This window comes from Colossoma macropomum, unplaced genomic scaffold, assembly GCF_904425465.1.
Source record: "Colossoma macropomum unplaced genomic scaffold, Colossoma_macropomum, whole genome shotgun sequence".
Classification (NCBI taxonomy): domain Eukaryota; kingdom Metazoa; phylum Chordata; class Actinopteri; order Characiformes; family Serrasalmidae; genus Colossoma; species Colossoma macropomum.
Window position 1 is genome coordinate 36,977,139 of NW_023494793.1, and position 12,422 is coordinate 36,989,560.

At 38.4% G+C, this 12,422-nt stretch overlaps 1 protein-coding gene across 1 annotated transcript in view; it reads right to left on the reverse strand.

Moving 5' to 3' along the window:
- The window catches only part of pde4d (phosphodiesterase 4D, cAMP-specific), a 170,002-nt gene that overhangs the window by 148,861 nt on the left and 8,719 nt on the right, over positions 1-12,422 (reverse strand). Inside the window, exon 2 of the mRNA XM_036579428.1 lies at positions 5,854-5,948. Within this exon, the coding sequence (XP_036435321.1) occupies positions 5,854-5,895 (42 nt within the window). The 5' untranslated portion in view covers positions 5,896-5,948. The remainder of the gene's footprint in view (positions 1-5,853; positions 5,949-12,422) is intronic.

The window sequence follows — 12,422 nt, forward strand, 5'->3', positions numbered from 1 at the left end:
ATGTGACAAGTCTTCAGTTCCCAGTCCAACTGAAGGTCAGTACTTCCATCTCAGAATAGTCTATCATACTATTGTGTACTGCTTTACGCTATATGCATTTTTACACAAGAAACAAATGTTACTTTCCATAGCTTTTTTATGTCTTGCACTTGAATAAAAGACAAGATGCCATTTCAAGACAGTTTCATCATCCACTTCTGTCCACTTACCATGAAATAACATCAACAACAATCAACTGTTCTTGATTTACAATGTGCAGCACCAGCACTACATCATTGCATGAAAAAACTAAATAAGCAACAGAAACAGCAGTTTGGAACCCCGTTAAATGTAGAGAAAGGAAAGAGTAAATCTGTTTACAGATGTATGCAGAAGTTTATGCACCCCTAGCCAAGTAAGCATAAACTCTGCAGCAAACCATATCACAGCTTGCAAACTCTATTTGTAGACAGCAAGGAGTCTTTCTATTCTTGCTATAGGAATTTTTACCCACTCCACCTCGCAGAACACTTCTAGTTCTGTGATATTCTTGGGCCATCTTGCATGCACAGCATGTTTAAGATCTACCCACAAATTTTCAACAATGTTTAAGTTAGGGGACTGTGAGGGCATTCCAAAAGATTCAGCTGGCAAGTAATTCATGGTGGATTTTGAGGTAGGCTTTGAATCAGTGTCTTAGCTTCAGATATATATATATATATATATATATATATTGATTTTGTGTTTGTGAAGAGAGCAGTGCATTTGGATTTGATTGGAGGGAAAAAAACATTTTTTTTCCTTTTGATGTCAAAATGTCCCCCAAGACACAGAGCAAAGGCCCCTTTTAGCATGTTGCCCCAAAATATTATTAAGTTAGAATTTCATCAGAAACTTACAAAGTTGCTGACAGTGGGCTGGCTATCCAGCATTAATGTTAGCTTTCTAGTTACTCTGAATGCTACTGCTTTGTTTAAATTGTTACTGTTATCACTGATGTCATACTACTACTACTCCTAATAACAATAACAATAATAAGAAGAAAAAGAAAACCATTAATGAATATACATAATATCATTATGCAGTTATTGTAATCACAATAAGTACTTAATTCATAAACAAAATTGACATCTAAAATGTTTTTGTTTTACTGTGATTTCTTTTTTGTCACACTTCATCAAAATGAAGTGAAATCATCGACAAAAACTGATAGAGGTGTCAATTTCATGTTAAATATATATTTAAATATGTCTATGTACACCCCTGTTTCCAAAAAAGTAAATAAAATGTAAATAAAAACAAAAATAAACCCTATACTTAATTGAAAATAGTAAACTTTAAATACTGGGCTTCCTCAGGTTCAGAAATGGAAATGGTTAAGCTTACATGCTGACAGACATAAAAATAACTTTGCATTATTTATTTGTTTATTTGTATGTATTCTAATCTTGTATTTTTAAACAAACAAATGCTTACTGTCCAGATTACTGGCATTACATGTAATTTTCTCAGAAGCCTAAGACATGTGCACATCACTGCATATTCTGTATATATCTGACCACTTAGAAATATCAGTTTTCATTTTAGATCCACAATCTATAATTCATGGTACCTCTTACCTGCAGGTTTAATACTTTTCCAAGAGCAATTCCATTTTCAATATTAAACTCAGCATCACAGCAAAATGACTCATTCCTAAATCATGCCCACCATACTATGAAATCGGGCATCTAAACAGGTGGTAATGTCTCCTTGCATATGGTGAAGAGCAAACAAACATATTGCCTGTCTGAACTGATGGGTCGCTCCGAGCCAGTGCCAACAGCATGGACATAGCTGAATGAAGCAGCAAAGCCTCATGGGAAACAAATTAACCCTGCAGAAGCTCTCTCCCTTTCACGGACAGCACCTTAATCTTATTACCTGGTTGAAATATGCAACACATCAGTCAGGCCATAAATAAATAAGGGGGTAAATAAGCAAACGATAGATATAATTAAGGGTGTTTTCACAGATGTGCTGAAGATACAAACATTCCAATTAGCTCAGCTGCTGCTGCGTAGTGCTACACTGCATTTGGCAGACTATTAAATATGAATAAAGTGGGGGCACACTGGATATTGGCACGACCCCTCCCCAACCTTGAAATGCTATGCACATTTAGTGAGCTATATGAAAATGAGCTCCTGCTGTTGCAGTGTAACTAGGGCTGGAAATATATTGGGATTCAAATTATACAATTATTAAATCGTGATGATGTTTGTCTATGAGATTAAAGTCGAAGAGGGTATTCTTTCTCGCGGAGGACTATCATATCATCGAATATCAAATGATATGAGCTTTTGAGCATTACCCTTGGGAACCTGAAAAGCCATGAAAATCTTTTTGTTATGATCAGTGGCTGGCTGTGTCACACTTGACCTCAGAACATACAGAAAGCAATTCATACTGAATTCCCCATATAAATTGATGGAAATAAGCCCCGACACCTCATTTGCTTGTAAAAATCCACAAATGCTCAATGGGAGCTGCAATAAAGCCAATATACGTTGCTAAGTCCACAAAGACCTTCCTGCTGCGTGATTGAACTTCAAAGCCACAATCAAGGCTTTCAGAAAACAGAACAGTGACCCAGCAGTGCATTTTCTATAGCACCACAACAATACCTGAGGGCACATTTCCTCGAAATGTAAGAACCAGATGTCACTGATGCAGGGAACTATATTTAAAAGTACAAAATGCTCTGCTTACATCTGTACTGTGAAAGAGGAAAAACTTCTTCTTTTGCTCAGAATAATGTTTCATTTGAGTTCAGTCAAGCTCAGTTCAGTTAAGTTCAGCCAAAAATGCGGTATGTAAAAGTAAACACAATAATGCGCTTAATTTGGCTGAACATCTGCTGGACCCCACTCAAGCATTTCCTAGTTACTAACATCAATATTCATTAAATAGCCATAGCAATGAAAGTCAAGAGTTTTCAACATGGTCTGTTTTTGCTGGACATGTTTGAAACCCAAGCTATCATCAACGCTGACAAACTGCAGGCATATCTGCAGAGTGCACTATGATGTATTAAAATGTGCTAATCATCATTTAAACCATTAGATCACAGATAGCAGTTAGTGTTTTTTCCAGAATTTTCTTTTTCTATGTTCAGAGTGAAGTCTTATACTGTATGCCTTAAAAGGCCTAAATTGATTTCACTGAGTATCTTTTATGAACTAAATTTAGACTATTTTAACAAATCAATACTAACACAATTTGATCTTATAGACTGCCAATTTTAAAAATCCCTGTTTTGGCTAGCAGATGCTAGTGCTAGTCTGCTGAAGGTGAAAACATAAGGCCATTTTGTGTTTTGTGAATGCTATTAGGTGGATCTGGGGTGGGTATCATGGGAAATAGACCTTAGATCTTATAGTGGAGTTCTGCAGTAATGCTGTTTCTAAGTCCTCAAACAATGCATGCTGTCATTGTGTCTCTTAGCAAGGCACTTAAACGAAGTTACTTTATTTGATTTTTTTCTGAGAGGTGATGGCATGGAATCTCATATGTGCTTCTGCCTAAAACAACCCTACTGACTTATTCTCCTCTTTAGAGTGAGCCTAAATTGTCGTTGTTGTGGTGGTGATTTAGCGCAATTTGCATCATTATTCCTTCAAATATATTGTGAGCTCTCCCCAGAGTTTCCATATCCAAATGTAACTGAACTGCATGGCAGTTTTTTCGATCAGTGTTTCCCAAACCTGGTCCTGGAGAAACACTGCCCTGTACATTTTAGTGTTTTCCCTGCTGCCACCCACCTGACCCAATAATCAGCTCATGAACAAGCCCTTACTGAGTTGAAGCCGGTGTGTCAAAGCAGGGTAAGCACTAAAATGTGCAGGGCAGTGTGTCTCCAGGACCAGGACTGGGAAACACTGGCTTAGATGGTGGAGAAATATACTCTTCAAATGTGATGTCACTTCGCACAGGGGTTGCAGGTGCTTTTCCTGCAAGTGGCTTAACAACAAGCTGACTGGCTCTTTTTATTTAAGGGTTGGGGCATTCTCTGCAAAGAGCTGCCATGTTGACCATTATGAGCCTTCCCATTCATATTTCAACCACTGACTAGTCTCTTCCTTGATGACTCTTGATCTCTGTTCTTACTTACAGCCTTCCAGTATGGCACAGGGTGGAAATCGTATCACACTAACCCACCCCTACATGCTTGAGACTGAAGAGGACGATTCTGAACACAAACCTGACCCTGAACCTGACAGTCCTCGCAGCCTTGTAGCATCTTCTCAGTGCCGCTATTTAGGTCAGATTCTACACTCATGTTAGCTAATCTAGTTAACTTATGCCTCCATTAGCTAGTTAACGAGGCATTTTTTTGAATAATTTAGCCAGTAGGAGAAAATGTAACAAAATCTTGGGACAAAAGCATGGCAAAGATAATGTGTAAATAAACACAGCACAAGGCAAAAGTATCCAGAGCTTTCATTTAGTTAGCTAGAAGTTTTGCACTTGAATATGTGCTGGACGCTTTCCGGCTGTCGACCCCACTGGCTGGACATGTTTCCGCCGTATGGACCTAGCTAAATTAGCCATGATAGCTAATAATAAAAAAATACTTACCGTATTGTCATCCACATTGCCTGCAGTAATGATAAATGTCAGAAAAGCTTGTGTCAGCTGGTAAATTCCAAGCTGCACTGAGCCCAGTTTTTACATGTCTGCAGTAAAATGCTCACTACAAACTCTTAAACTGGATGTCACTTCAAGCCCAGAAAAAAATTAAGCCATTTTGCCTTGGTCTCATTGTTTGGAACTGAATGCAGAGAGTGACCTTAGTCCCTCTTACAAAACGGACCATTTTCTCATATTTCCTATGTGAAGCAACGTGGTGTGTCGGAAGGCGAGTTCATTTCACAATTCATGAATACACAATATAAGGTAGTTGCTGTGGTCAATTAGCTTTATGTATGATGTCAAATATTACACCAAATAAATTCCAAAACGGCAGTTAGAAACCCTGTTTCCAGAAAAAGTTGGGACTCTAGGCAAAATGTAAACAAAAACAAAATGCAATGACGTGCAAATAATTTAACCCCAATATTTAAATGAAAATTTGATCTTTTGGGCCCTCAGGCGGCACTGCATTAAAAACTGACATGATTCAAAGTGGAAAAGTCTCCTGTGGTCCAACAAATCAAAATTTGAAATTCTTTTTGGAAATTATGGACACAGCATCCTCTGGTCTAAAGACCACCCAGCTTGTTCTCAGCACACAGTTCAAAAGCCAGCATCCATGATGGTATAGGGGTTCATTAGTGCATATGGTGTGGGTGACTCACACATCCGCGAAGGCACCATTAATTCTGAATGACATACAGGTTTTGTCAACATATGCTGCCAACCAGATGACGTCTTTTTCAGGGAAATGTACTACAACAGCGTGGCTCTATAGTAAGGGTTAGGGTGCTAAACTGGCCTGCCTGTTGTCAGGTAGACACAGATTGTATAAGATTTTGAGTAAGAAGGAAAAATACTGTGCTGGGCATATAAATGTGCTGCTATTTTTTTTTTCAATCATAATCTTTTCCAATGTTTTGCTTATTTTCCTGTGTAAAGCATTTTGAGTTTCTTATAGCTAAAATGAGTGCTATTTGAATAAAGATGTATTATTATTATTATTATTATTATCAATATTATTATTATTATTATTATTATTATTCATGTGTGTCCCTCTCAGGAGCAAACACCAAAGTAAGTTAGTGTGTCAGTTAAATGATTTGTCATGATAGATAAAAGTTCTATTGTTGCACATATTGCATTATATTTTTGTTATGTGTATATTTGCAGTGGTACAGAATGCTTCAGTGCACTCACGCTTTCCATCTGGCTCTCTCCGCTGCAGGCATTTTCCTGCATTGTGTGGCCCTTGGCTCGTAGCGAGTGGCCCCAGCCTCTGGGAGAAATGCTTCCTGGAAGAGATCAGAGAGAAGATGGGATCAGATCTCCAATGAAATCCTCGAAGAAGAGTGAATCATGGTCCCAGGAGAAACAGACTACGACAGTTGCGGGAGTGGAATGCAGTGTTTTGAGGTCAACGCGCTGGGTTCTCGGAAAACAACATATAAACAATAGGTGCGTAATTCTGCACAGAATGACCAAAGTTGAGTGAGAACCCATTTTGATTTGATGCTAAAATTATCCTCAAAAGAAACTACCCAAGAATTCCTCAGAATAAACAAAATAAAATACCATGGAAAAGAGCATTGAACTAATTATTGAATGAACAGTCTGCTAAGAATAGCTTTCCCTTGAACAAATGTGTTGACTTTATGACGTCAGCCTACACCATAATCTGTCCATGCACACTGGGCTGTGACCTGATACACTGGCAAGTTCTGGGATCTTCCATCCAGGCTGAGCAAACACTTTTTTACTATAGCTGAACAGAAAAAAGGACCCTGAATGAAAGAAAGGTGCTATGCAAATAGAAGGTGTTATTATTATTATTATGTTGCTTTTACTTTTTGCGGTGACTTTGAGTTTTGCATGGCTCTGCAGCTCATTTGCATATCCCGTGGGCCCTCGCAGAAGGCCTGCCTTGGTGTTAAATTTTCCATTGTGCTGTATTAGCTGCATTTGTGTAGTATTTAAGCTACATAGTGACTTTGGCTAGTGATTCCTTACCTTACCGTTCTTGTCAAAAGCAAGTGAAATTATTACCCGCTGCTCATTTTTCCTTGGGAGGGCATTCTCCTGGCTAACCACCAAGCACATGATATTGTGCTGTAAGCAAGCAAACTGCTATTAAAGGTCATTTCTGGTTTAAACATATTCCTTGGTCATACCACTTCTGTGCTTATGCTATAACACTGGCATAGGTGATAAAGTCTAATGGGTAACTCTAACTGCCCTCTTTTTGGGCCTATCCAAAGACACAGCCTGCAACAATCAGCTCCCTCTCCTCCATAGAGAATGGAACCACATGGCTCAACGTGTTTGATTCAACTCACTTGAGGGTGAATTGGCCCAGCTTTAGAAGCTTGGCTTCACACAGCACCATTTGGGCTTGGAGAGCAAGTATGTGTGAGACCCCTACAGATCTCAGCTCCTCTTTTCCAAAGGTTTGTACAAAGGAAACAAACAAATAAATGCACCAAAATACCCCAAACTCACATAAAAAAAGGGATTTAGGATCAACTGAAAACAAAAATCTTCAAAAAGCATTCTATATTCTTTTCCTATCTCTCTGAAGTCGAGCCTGTTGTGAGCCAAAGATTTGGGTTCTCTGTGTGAGGTTCTGAATAAAGCCCTGTTCCTGTGCAGAAAAGCTATTTTGTTAAGGTTTTGTTTTTTTTTTTCTCTCCCCTGTTGGGTCCTCCATTTTAGTTTCAGAGACGTCCAGCTCTGTCCCCATGAGAGGAAATAAAGCTGCCCTCAGCCCGTCTTGTTGAGGCTACCATTGACAGCTTTGGGAGCATTTAAAAGCGGCACTTGTATATGGCTTTTTTGTGCCCTTTCTTGGGGATAAAATACAAAAATATCAAGGACTAAGGGGGAAAATAAGAAAAAATATTGGTAGGAGGTAGAGGCTGTGATCAAACCCATAGGTGGGAGTGGGGCCTATATCTTGGAAAATATAACAGAAACTGACAAATATCTGGAAAACTGTTGTCAGCCTATAGAAAAGCTGTAAAAGTGTTTCCACCAGGGCTTCCCAATAGAACTCAAATGGCCAGTGCTGATAAATAACATTTCTTCTATGAAAACACCAGCTTTTATGTTGAGGCTCCTAATGGAACACTTGTTCCTAACAAGCTAATGTTCCTAACAATGATTTAAAGTGAATAGCCACAGTTTAGCGTTATGCAAAAGACATCATGCTAACTGGCGCTTAATAGCTTCCATTCTCTGTTAGCCACATTAGCAAGTGGTTGAGCTATTTCTTTAAGAGGAAATTAGGTTGACCTATCATGAACTGGTTCCTCATGGAATTATTGCTGTGATTCTGTTGGCCACTGGATGGTAGTTGCAAATTACATATGATCATCTCTACTGAAATGTGAAATATGTACAGCATTCCTATTTGCAATGGAAAAGATATTTACATATATATTTCACAATATGTTAGTATAATTTATATAAGCGTAAATATATTGCTATATAATGTCACAAGGTCCTCTCTGAAATGGGTCTTGAACCCTGTTGTCCCATGTGAGGAACTCAAGGAAGATGAATATTAACCACTACAACACATTCAGTAACTGTGAGTTTGGTTATGAACGTTAAGTTATTCATTTATTTACAGTGTTTAGTTGAAATGTAGTGTTTGCTAATCAGCTAATTTAAAAAAAGATAAAGTCTGATTTTTCCAGCCTGATCTTTACTTCATAGCTTCAATAAAGGTTTTAATTAGCCTTGGACTCTTAAAGAAGGAAACAAATAACACAAAACTCCTTTTATATCTCTGATCACATAAATTACTATATCATTGGCCTTTAGTCTGGCAATTTTTTAAATTTTTTGGTACATATGCCCCCTTACCCCAAAGTTAGTTGATTAGCCAAGACACATTGGATTCTGAAGTTTTGTACTTCAGTTTTCCAGTGGAGCTACAAGGCTAGTCTATGTTTATACAGATTTCAGGTAGAATAGATGTCTATTACTTGGTAGAAACTTTAGCCTCGTAGCTCCCGGGAAAAGGAGAAACGTGTCAATTTGATTTTTAGTGTATCATTCCTTTAAAAAATCATCGCTCTCTAAGCGTTGGCCCTATCATCAAGAGATCGCGAGTTCGATCCCTGGTGATGCTAGCCGGGAGTCCAAGAGAGCACAATTGGCCTCGCTCTCTCTGGGTGGGTAGGATGGCCCCTCCTTTTCCCCCCATCACTCAACGCGATGCTAGTCAGCGCAGGCGTCTGTTAGCTGACGTAACAGATCTGGCGGTTGGCGCTTTCCTCCGAGCGCGTTCGGCTGTCCAGTGACGTTGCGTGAGCGGCAGTTCGAAAAGAAGCGGTGGTTGGTTTCACAGGTCTCGGAGGAAGCCTGTGCTAGCCTTCACCCTCCTAGCGTTGATAGCGGGTGGAATTGGAAACGACTAAATTGGGGAGATTGGGTAAAAATCAAAAAAAAAATAAAAAATCATCGCTCACATTCTTCTATGAAATCATAAAGAAATAGTAAGATTAACTTGCACAGAATTAGACACAAAATGTCCATATTTTATCTGTAGCAAAACTCAACTGGGCGTGATCAGGATTCTTATTCTGGGGAGGCAGCTAAATATGACACCTGCTTAAATGGTTTTAAATAGACTCTGTTAGTCCTATACCTTTTAAGTAAAATTAGCATAATTATTCTGATTGACCTTGGAGTTACACTGTACCCTGATTTGGCTCCTTCAATTACACATAATGGTAGCTGAGGGATTTTTGAAGAAAGCAAAGTCACCTTCAGTAGTTTGGGAAGGTGGGAAAACATCCAGTACTTTAACATCTTGAAAGCTGTGTTTAATGTACAGGCTTTCAGAACAGAGTGATGCTTGGAAGATTCCCAGGTAAGGTAAAGGGCCGATCACAGCATGAGGCTCTACACATCTGCCTGGTCATTAAAAACATTACTGATTAAGTCAGGGCATTCTTCCAGTTTTCTATTCAGAAAGATTCAAGAGTCCTTCTACAATGCTATTTTGAAATTAGTTTCACATCAAGGATCAACAGCTTTTTGGCCTCTACAGAAGCAATGCAAAACCCTAGGACTCAGATAAATAATCCCATTATGTCTAAAATGAAAGTTGTTATATTAAAATTACATGTGAAGTGACAATGTTGGACCAGTAACACATTTGGACAAAGGTTTTATTCAGCAACAGTGGAGATGGAACTTTCATTTAAACTAAATTAAATACTTTAAGTAAATAATCATAACTAAGGTGTAAGGTCACTTAAAGCAAAAGGATTTTAGCCTGAAATGTGTTTTGTGACTTTGTACCAGTTGGGTAGAATGATCCATATACAGTACTGTGCAAAATTAAGAGACTACACTTTATTTATTTCATTTTCAGTCAAAATGCCCATTAACCTATTCATGTTTCAGGAGGTATTTCTGAGGAGATTACAAACAAACCAAGAAGCTACTAGTGTCAGAACAATGAACTGACCACCCTGGAGTCCAAACCTCAACATCACTGAATTGTGATTTGGAATTACTTGGATTGTGAGAAGCAGAAAATGCAACCAACCTGTAAGACTGAATATCCTTGCAGACTTCTTTGAAAAACTTAAAGTAAGTCTCTGTAACAAAGGTAAAGGATGGAGACACGAAATACTGTAAATAAAGATATAATATTTAGTTGTTGAAGCTTCTGTGTAATTTTCAGTTAAATATATGTTTTCTGCTTTTTTTTTCCTGATGCTGAAAAACTAATGCTTAGGTAGTCTCTGATTTGGCAGAGTTCTGTATATACAAACACATACATAAACATATATAATCATATATATATTTTCAATTTTATACATGGCATTGAATGTTGTTGACTTAAATGGCACTCTCTTCACGAAGTGACTCTTAATTGATTAAATAAGTGCATGCTATTGTGATTTGCTGTGCATTGACAGTGAAAGCATTACAGCTACCCCAATAGCAATCACAGTGGTCTCGCAATGGTCACAGAACAGTCGTCATGAACTTTCAGCTTCGGATCAGCATTTTAATCCAGAGTATCTACTGTGCCAGTATCTCAAACAGAAGCCAGAGACAATAATGTCCCAGGACAGTGTGTGTGTGCGCAACTATGCATTTCATATGCAGAAAATATTCAATATTGGTTGAAGCCAAAGGCTTAGCGTTTGCAGGAGAAGTGGTCTTTTTCATGCTCAGACAACTCCTCGTCTCTTCTTTTATATCAAAGTGGAATCAAGCCAAAATTACCCCACATTTCAGTTAGACTCACACCCTCCTCCCTGGTTTAGATTAGCATTTGAAGACATGATTTGTCACATTATTATTGTATGAACTTTGTCACATTGTTTTGGCTGTAGGCACGCTGATTACTTCTGCCTTAGTGCACCTTCTGAATACGAATGGTAAACAAGTAAAGTGGAGGTCCTGAACAGCAACGGATTGCCTGTTTTTGCACAAGTACTCAGTCAACAGCATCCACAGTTAATACAGAAGGCTTCCAGCTCCTCCTTGTGGTGGTTTAGGGAAGTGCTTTCTTGTTTCAGCTGTATTTAAAGGCTCCATACCTGACATGTTTCTTTATCCTACATAATTTTATTTTTTTCTGAATTATATACCCAAAACAATGGCTTTATGTGAATTTATATGCCAAAAACAATAACAACTCATTTTTACACTGCAATTTTGCAAACCCAGGCCCAATGACGGAATAAAATCTTTGGTGCGGCATCCGGAAACCATGGGGAAACTGGACAGGGGGCAAAAAGCCAAAACATGCTAAGGAAAATAAATATAGTCATATTCAAGAGAAATCAACGGGAGGTGATACAGTTAAAGCAACTCATAAAGTCTACTATTTACCCATTTAGGAAATCTGTATGACATACAGTGCCTCCCTAAAATACAGCCAAAACAAACTGATGCATGCCAAGTCTATTATGTTAATCTATGTAGCCTTTTATTAGGTTCATACGGCAAGCAGTGCAGCAGCACACACAAGTTTAATTTCACTTTAGTTGTTTTTGTTTGCTGCTTGCCACTATAGAAACATGTGCAACATAGCTGATTTAGTGGGGCATGATGATTTGTTGGTGGGGCAGTGTCCTATTCAATTACTGCTCCAGCTTATTAACTTCTTTAGAAGTTCCTGATTGGCTGGATCAGATACACTAGTGTTGGGTAAGGAGGAGCAGCATGTTAGCATCAGGTAGGAACTAAACTCAGGTCTCTAAGAGGAGGACTGGTAACCACTGAAATACATTTTATTCATTTAAAAACAATGTAGTCATTTGAATTCTAGTTTGTGATTTTGCAATGTAAAGCAATGCGCAACAATATTATTATCTAATAGTATTTTATTCATATTCTTGGTTCAAATTTTTTCGTCCGCTAACTCGTCCCACAGTTTTCAAGATATCGACACTGTTTCAACTCCGAAATGTTCGGTCTGAACGGGAGTAGTGTGCTAAATAAATAAAGCTTCTTGATCGGAGGTACGGTTTTCATACAATCATCGTTAAATGACAATTTTTTTCCCTTAAGAATGAATGCGGTGCAAAAGTTTGTGCACCCAACTTTTATCATGTTGATATAAGTTCATTAGTAACACGCTATTAACCAAGTGGGGAACCATAGCAACCATCCAGTGACACCTTAGCAACCACCTGATATATCTTAGCAAACACCTAGCAACCACCTGAGTTACCACCAACCACCTATCAACACCTTTGCAACCACCTACAATACCATAGTAACCAACACCCTAG